Here is an 8,811-nt window from a genome sequence, read left to right on the forward strand (position 1 = left end):
GAATTTTTAATTCGCTGTGCAATTAATGGCTGGCAACAATATAATAATATAGAGATGGCCTCGGACAAATTGAAGAATCCCGTGAAAGGTTTCAAGTGTGTCGATTTGTTTGCCGTTGTTGCGGACAAGATTTTCTTAATGGCTTTGATAAAGCTTGCAGTGTCAATAGTGCTATCTGCGTCCGATAAACTTTCTAACATCGGATTTAATAAGATGTTCAAGGGAGAATTTTCTTTAATTCAACAACTGTACTTTGTGCCGGATGTATTAAGAGACAAACTCACTAAGAGAAAAATCACAACCGGAAGCGCATTATCTTGCACGTCATTTACGAAAATGAAGTCACGAATTTATTTTATCATCCTCTTGGGTGGGTGGTTATCTTTTAGGGACCCGCGGAGAGCCTCCATAATTTGTAAATAAAAACCTGTAAGGGTCATGCCATCAGGTAACGAATATCTCTGCAAGGAATGTCGCTAACACGTAACCTATGTCCCATTATCAAGTTATTTGAAGGCTAATTACACCTGTAACATATAAATATCGACAGGTAACTCATATATTCAATATCATTCATTTTTATGCGGCTGTGTGTCTTATTTTGTGTTTTGGAATCAACATGAAGAATTACAAACTGACGTATTTTGACATTCGAGGAAGAGCGGAGATTTCACGTCTGCTGTTTGCCGCCGCTGGCGTACAGTACGCAGACGACAGAATTAAACGCGAAGATTGGCCAGCGCTTAAACCAAGTAAGTTCTCACATAATTAAAGACACCCGACGTTGTAAAATACCTAACCTCATATTTCTGTGCATACAACCATTTTTCAGTTACATTTCTTCATATTTCTTAAGCGGGTGGAGGGGAGGGATTCGTACAGATATTGTGCAGTTCAAACGCCCGCATATTAAATTATTCAGATGATGATTATTGTTCGTTTTGTCATTTAGTCTGAGAAAAAAATATCGTTCATATCACGAGAATACTATTTGTGAATATAATTTATATAAAGCTTGAAATTTGTACACAAGTAGAATACTCATTGTTATATCCATAGAATATATATGTACATTCATTATTTGTAATTACGTAGAAATTTTAACATTGAATTATGTTAATTATCATTTTTGTATTTAACATTAAAACGTATATGATTGATTACGATAAAGCGCGAATTTCTTCATGTGATAAGAATTCCTCTACAAACAGAATTGTTGACTAATTGGATTTAACCATGCATCGAATCCATTGATGAATGAGAAACGAAAATTAATTTTTCAAAACGTTTTAATTTCATGGTTCGATTGATTGCACGCTACAAGTAGCACCTGGTGCAAGATGAAAGAGAATGAAAGGGGGGGGGAATCATCAATGATAATATCGATATTTCGAATGACTGATAGTCTTTGGGTAAAAATTTTTCTTTTCTTAAAAAAGAAGATCGAGCAAGGCACCTATATGTACGAAACCATGCACCGTAAATTAATGACTGTAGTGTGCATGCTAAACGAAGTAGTAAATTTAAAGCACAATTATCATTTCTCCCACAGCTACACATACCACTGATGACGTAAATGTATATACATGTAAAATTAATTGATGACAAAAAAAGGAAAAGAAATATTTGAAATAACATTTTTGTGATTCACTCCTACTTAAACACATGGACATGCCAATTTTTTTTTTAATCTTCTAAAGTCTGAAGAACCCACCTACATGTAAGAAGGATATAAATGTGTCGATTACCCTTTCAGATTCTATTCTCTTGGTGCAGGTGCACTGCCCCCCCCCCTTTTTTTGTAAAAAAAAAATAACCCACTAAACCACTTTTTATTCTAAAATTATGAATCATAAGTATTTATATTCATCAACTTACATGTATATACAGGAACAACATTTTTTATTTTTTTAAATTTTAAATTCGAGAGAAAAAATATGACTTTTACCGACTGACATTCATTTTTACCAATTAATGATAAACGGAACAAACGTGCGGCCCGTTAAAATTTCCGTGAAGATCGTATTATTTATTAGAGCACAATTTATAGGAATGTATGAAAGCCAAACATTCATGTATATGTGCATATATAAAATGTACCTAATGCATGGTGTTGTTTCATTTATTTTTTAGAAACGCCTCAGGGGCAGCTACCCATTCTAACGATAGACGACACAGCCACTTTACCCCAAAGTCTAGCGATAGCAAGGTTTCTGGCTCGAGAATTTGGTGAGAAAGAATTTTGAAAATTATGAAGTGAACGTATTTCAAAGTTTTGTTATATACACGGTAGAGGCGTTTTGTAGATGTGGAGTTCTTTTTTTTCTTTTTTTTTTTACGTCTGTTCATACATTCATGTAAATATGCTTGTTCGTAAGTGTGGAAAACAAACTCAATGTGCAGCAGGGTGGGGGCGGGGGAGTGGGGGTGGGGTGGGGTGGGGTTGGGGGGTTGTAAGGTTAATCGCAGTACATTGTATTAATTTTGTAACTAGTTTTAGAATGGTACAGCTCAGTTTAATTTTCCGAATAAAAAATCCATTTTCGTCAGTTCTCAAAATTCTAATTTTTTGTGGGGGGGGGGGGGGGGGGGTATAAGGTCATAAAAAGGGGTGACAGGTTCACGGCGGTGCAGTGTAAAATTTAAACACGTTTTAGAATTGATACTGCTCAGGTTAATTTTTCCTGGATTTAAAGACGTAGTTAAGTGAAATTTTAACCACGTTAACTGAGGAGGGCTTCGCCCTCCCACCTCCCCCCATTTTCCCCGATGTCGACAACTATATTATTTCATTTTAGTGTATTAACATACCGGTAATTCAATATGGATAACATCCTCGTTTAGGTCTTAGTGGGAAAACTAATTTGGAGCAAGCGCAGTGCGATGTCATCGTCCAGACGACAGAAGACTTGCGAGCGGAATGGGTGAAGGTCTTCCGAGAACCGGATGAGACCAAAAAAGTAATTTTAACCCCCTCCCCCCTCCACACACACACACACCCACAAAATGTTGATTATGTAAACGATGTGTGTTTGAAATTAATTTCTTTGAAGATTTAGTTGTTTAATTTTGCGAATTTCAAGCCTTAAGCCATACCAAAATTCTTGATATTTAAAGTTTTCATGTACACAATATCATACCATCAAAAGGTTTTCCAATGATTATCTAAAAAATGGTGCTTATTCTGAAGGTGTGATCTCTGTTTATCTTTTTAAAGGCTGAGCTACAGAAGAAGTTGGTTGAAGAAATCGTCCCAAAGTTTTGGAAAATTTTCCAGGACACAGTGGGTTCCAATTCTTCAGGATATATGGTTGGAGACGGAGTATGATTTTTAAACATATGCTTCATAAATTTATTTTCATAACATGCACATTGACAAATGTATGCAAATTTGATCTTAGTCTCATTTTTCACAATACATTTGTTTAAGCTTGCCCCAGTATTAGGGCATGGCTTTGGTGTCATAAACCCGCGGTATTTGTACGTAGCTAATTTTCTTCATTGTGTGATACAATACAGATATCCATGGACATGAAAAAACCCAACAATTCTTGAAAACCTCGAACGTTAATATTACTGTACATGTATGCAAATCACATTAATACTGGCTTATTGTGTTATGCATTTTGAATATATTTACGATTGTGCATCCAATCAAAGAATATTGATAATTTATCAAATATTATCGAGTTTTGACCGTGTGGGAGGGGGGGGGGGGGTGTTGTCAAGACTTTAAGTTATTCTATTTTTATCAAAGTAAGCCAAAACTTGACAAAGAGAGATAACTCTAGCAAATTTTTTGGATGCAATTAAACGTGCAGAAAAGATGTATCTAGATAATTTACTTTACCCGGCTATTAAATGCGTTTAAGTAAAAAAAGAAAAAAATTTAAAAAAAATGCTTATATAATGACAAAGTTACAAATCCATATTCTATAAACGCTGCAATTATTAAAAAAGAAGTTGTAATTTTGTGCGAAAGGTTTTCGAGAAAACAATAATTAATCAAAATCAATCAATTTCTTAAAATGTCAATGTTTATCTTGTAGATTTTTTGAATTTAAACAATCTAAACTTGTAATATAATAAAGTCCAGAATCTATTTTCATATTTTTAGTTAACATTGGGTGATCTCGCCGTATATGACGTCATGGAGATTCATACGCGAGATTATCCAGATCTCATCAAGAACTTTCCACAACTTCAGACGCACAGGCAGAAGGTGGCGAGCACACCAAACATAAAGAAATATCTAGAAAATCGACCGGTCACCCTGTTCTGAGAGTTTTTTCCATATGCATGTATCCAATATTTTGTAGACAAGTGAAAGAACTTCACTTTTTGATTCGGCTCAGTTAAGTTGGTACATTTATCCGACGTCAAACAGTGTAGTAACCGGTTACGGTATTTCGAAAACATCATCATCAAAGACGTTCACAGTCATAAAATCTATACATACTTGTATTTACCAGTTTGATTTTGAGCATTGATGTTTTCTAATATACATGGTATTGTGAAACGTGATCAACTCTGCTGCCCTACCCTGACATACAATCTACATGTATACAGCGCCAGATATTGTTTTATGATATTAATTATTTATATGTTAAGGTTACGCAGTTGTATATTCATGGTACTATATTTCATAAAATTTAAATAAAATTGACGGAAACGACTTTTCAATTTATTAGTTGCTTTTTGCTACTTTTAAGAATAAATTTTAATCCCGAACCACATTTTTTCAAATATATAGCAGTCGTCCGAAAACTCCTTTTTTTCGCGTATTATTTAAACAATAAAATGCTTTCTTTGGTGATTCATGTGGGTATGAAAGTAACAACTGCAGAAATACATACAATACGTGACCGGCGTTAGTCGTTAGTTCGAGTCGCACGTTGGTCACTTGCTTTTGTACGTAATATCTGCAGACAAATCACTTTATCTACACTGTCTCAGTCCACCCAGCTGCCACTGGGTACAGGCGTACGGTGTGGGTTAACCTGCGATATACTGGTGTCTCCTTGTCTCTCATCCCCTGAAGCACTGCGTAAACCGGAGATAACCACCGTCCACTTACGCCTTCTTGGCTCGGAGTAGGATTTAACTAACTTGTTATATCCCATATACACAATAAGATATATTTCATCAATTGATTTTTCCCTTGGTGTGGGTATGAGAGGAGCGCACTTTGAAATATGAAAATGCAAAACTCACTTAATAGATAGCTTTTTATTGTGTTGTACATAATTAAGAGAATATACTTTAAAGTCGGTAGAATAAAAAAAATCAAAGATTGAATTTCTTAGGTTTTAATCAACAATTGTGTTTTTCAAATAGTACCTATTCCTTATTAAGCAAAACGTGTCCATGTTATCCACATAGCATCTCGATTCTCCATACATCGATGATCATGACCGAAGCTGTTGAGGTACATATGAATATAAATAATTATATTATAAACCGTCGTATATTTTTACAGACTGGCAATGGATCTAAACCATTGAAAATAGATTTACAAAATGGCAGAATCAAATAAGTTTATTAGTATAAGTAAGTTTAAGATCTCAACTCATTATTATTAGTAGTGGAAGGTTATTAACAGAGTTTTCTTTTAACAGTGAAATTACGAAAATTAGAATACTCAATATATGAGGTACGGGAGGTAACTCGAGTGAATTAACGTTGCCAGGTGACTCATTCCGTACAGCCATGTTTTATGGAGTGGGTAGATAGATTTGAGCAAGGTATGTATTCCTCTTTTGAATTTCTCCATCAACTCGCCATGCGTCGAGAGTTGTTTATAAAATTGCTATCAAATATATGTTTAGCAATATTTGGAAAAGGCCTTATACCTTACTTCTACTCTAAAACTACTTTCACTTCTGATGCAACTGTATTGTATATATTTTTAATTTTGAAATAAATATTTTTTGGACGCAAATAATAAATACGGGTTGATTGTGTTTTATTAAATATTTACTAGTAAAGTGTGTTGGCATACGCTCACAAAGATTTTCTTTGCAACAAATACAAGGACGGGACTTTTTTAATTTAAAAACAAAAAAACATCACTATCCGGCTATATACTTTTTTCATCAAAGTACACATCTTTATGTACACCATCTACATACAAACTTAGTCACAACCTTCATATATTTTTATTTGTAGATCAACTATGGATCCCCGTACTACTGCCCAGGATGTGCACCGATGTGACCTTTGTGAGACCGCCATAGTCCACAGCTACTGTGACTTTTGTCATGTCAACCTCTGTAAGCCCTGTGTAGTAGATCACATCTCTGATGGATATGACAAACATAAAATAGTCCCTTTTCAAAAACGTAGATCAACTCTCATTTATCCAAAATGTGAAATACATCCACACAAAAATTGTGAATTTCAGTGCAAAGATTGCAACAACATTTTGGTTTGTTCTTATTGTACTGCATCTGAACAACACAGGGGACATATTTTCGTAGATATATCAACTGTTTACAAGGCACAGACAGAAAATATTGAAAAGGATACAGAAGAGTTAGTAAACACTATTTCTCCTACATATGAAGAAATTGCACGCGACCTGGAAAATCAGCTTGCCAACCTGGATGGAGGATATGAAAAACTTACAACAACAATGTCCAAACAAGGAGAGCAATGGCACAGAGAAGTTGACATCATCATCAACAAAATGAAAACTGAAATAAACAAGATAAAAGTGAAACACAGAGACATTTTACAGAAACATTTGGATGAAATCAAACAGATACAGTCTCTCATAAAGCAAACACTACTGGCCATTAAAGAAATTGAGAAATCCACCGAAGTATCTCCTGCCATTAAATACAACTCTAAGATCAGAGAGTTCAGCAAGCTTCCACCCAAGATTGAGGTACCACTGCCAAAATTCATTCCAAAACCGATAGACCACGAGAAGCTGTATAGTTTGTTTGGACAGATCACCCCGTTATCTACTGCTACTGAAGGAAGAAACTTGTCATTGAACCAACCTACCACTTCAGTCAGAGAACTACTGGATGAACCCGAGCTTGTTGCCACAATACAGACTGGGCATGAAAAACTACGCAATGTGACCTGTCTAAATGATGGTAGCATATGGACAAGTGGAGAGACCAATGATATTAAATGCTTCAACACTAAAGGTTTACTCCTTCAGACAATCAAGAACAAATCAGGTAAATACCCCAATGATATAGCTGTAGACAGTGATGGGCATCTACTGTTTACTTGTGGGGCAACAAGGACAGTGAATAAAGAAAGGAATGGACAGACAGAAGAGTTGATCAGATTACGGGGAAGGCTGCCTAGTCAGCTGTGTGTCACCTCTACTGGTGATCTCCTGGTTACCATGTACAGTGATGATGGAACTCAATTCAGAGTTGTCCGTTACTCTGGATCCACAGAGAAACAAACAATTCAATTTGATGATAAAGGTAAACCTCTGTACTCAGGGAATTTTAATACTAAATACATCACTGAGAACAGAAACCATGACATATGTGTAGCTGACTGGGAGGATCGTGCTGTAGTGGTGGTTAATCAGGATGGGAAACTCAAATGGAGGTACACCGGTCATCCCTCAGTTACCAAGAACATATCATTTAAACCTTTTGGTATCATAACAGACAGTCAGAGTCGTATCCTGACAGCAGACAGTGACAACCATTGTATCCACATCCTGGATCAAAATGGACAGTTTCTCCGTTACATCGATAACTGTGATCTGAAGGATCCTTATGGTTTATGTGCGGACAATAATGGCAATCTGTTTTTGTGCGAATTCTACAAAGGCAACGTAAAGAAAATCAAATACTCAAAATAAATACTGTAATTTGTGATTGATGCCAACAAACGTGACTGCCATTTCCTTAACTTTTCACTTAATAATTCAATAAGATACAATATGAATTTCATCATACTTACATGTAATTAATATGTTCATTCATGTTTTAATCAGTAAAATGTGGTTGTAAATAGTGTATACTGGTATTATTTTAGATGGAATTTGCCAATGTCCTAGATTGTTTTGAACCAATTAAAAGTGTGTTTTAAAGATACATTGTACCACTGGACTCAGAATTCATATCATGTGTAATACCGGTAACTACATGTAAATGTACCATATACCGTACATTGTACATTGTGTAGTGAATGTGATATTCTGTCAAACAGTATCCCCCACCCTCTTTTTTAATTTTTTGGAAAAGCGGGTAAATAGTGTTATAGAAATTCAAAAGTAACAATGTTCATGTAGAAAGAATGAACCACAGACTGACAGTGTGAACTTACATATTGTGGTTATTTACGCCCGTTGTTACGTGCACTTTTGCGACTTCAAAGACGCGTGTGTATGAAGTATAAGAATAATGACAACACTGATTTAATTAATTAAATGAGGTGAAATAACTTTTGAATAGTCTTGTGAACTCTCTAATCAATTATTGCAACAAAACGGATTGACTAACACTTTACACAGTCATTTTACTTCTCAGACAATGTTATACATGTATATAAATCTATAGAAATTATAACAAATAACAATTAAAATCTGAAATGAACATAACCAATTTTCTGAAAGGCTCGTTTTGGTTTTTTTTATTTACCTACAATACAATTAATGTCTAATTGACAGTCACATGAAATATTGAGCCGAAAAAAGGGAGCCACAACCAAACATAGTACTCTACTAAACTTGACCCCTTACATCATTCTCACTGATAATTGAGGGGCTGGAGACAAAATTTGTTGGGGGTGTCTTGGAATACCAAGTGTAGTTGTTGAAAATCAAACGCG

General features: G+C 35.1%; 2 protein-coding genes across 2 annotated transcripts; both read left to right on the forward strand.

The window, feature by feature from the left end:
- The first annotated feature begins 380 nt into the window (after positions 1-380).
- On the forward strand, positions 381-4,691 carry LOC128158784 (glutathione S-transferase 1-like). The gene is made up of 5 exons (XM_052821742.1): positions 381-752; positions 2,134-2,229; positions 2,845-2,960; positions 3,218-3,322; positions 4,118-4,691. The coding sequence occupies exons 1-5, from the start codon at positions 620-622 to the stop codon at positions 4,280-4,282; spliced, it is 615 nt and encodes a 204-aa protein (XP_052677702.1). The 5' UTR covers positions 381-619; the 3' UTR covers positions 4,283-4,691.
- Positions 4,692-5,689: 998 nt separating this feature from the next.
- On the forward strand, positions 5,690-8,179 carry LOC128158762 (uncharacterized). Its single transcript, XM_052821719.1, has 2 exons — positions 5,690-5,744; positions 6,169-8,179. The coding sequence occupies exon 2, from the start codon at positions 6,176-6,178 to the stop codon at positions 7,838-7,840; it is 1,665 nt and encodes a 554-aa protein (XP_052677679.1). The 5' UTR covers positions 5,690-5,744; positions 6,169-6,175; the 3' UTR covers positions 7,841-8,179.
- Positions 8,180-8,811: the final 632 nt, after the last annotated feature.

This window comes from Crassostrea angulata, chromosome 8 (genome assembly GCF_025612915.1).
Source record: "Crassostrea angulata isolate pt1a10 chromosome 8, ASM2561291v2, whole genome shotgun sequence".
Taxonomy (NCBI): Eukaryota; Metazoa; Mollusca; class Bivalvia; order Ostreida; family Ostreidae; genus Magallana; species Magallana angulata.

What these genes read in the sequence shown, in the direction of transcription:
- LOC128158762 (XM_052821719.1), top strand. Translation starts at nt 6,176, where the DNA reads ATGGATCCCCGTACTACTGCCCAGGATGTGCACCGATGTGACCTTTGT.
- LOC128158784 (XM_052821742.1), top strand. Translation starts at nt 620, where the DNA reads ATGAAGAATTACAAACTGACGTATTTTGACATTCGAGGAAGAGCGGAG. An exon ending in AACCGGATGAGACCAAAAAA is followed by an intron (nt 2,961 to 3,217) that starts GTAATTTTAACC and finishes ATCTTTTTAAAG; the next exon opens with GCTGAGCTACAGAAGAAGTT. An exon ending in GATATATGGTTGGAGACGGA is followed by an intron (nt 3,323 to 4,117) that starts GTATGATTTTTA and finishes TCATATTTTTAG; the next exon opens with TTAACATTGGGTGATCTCGC.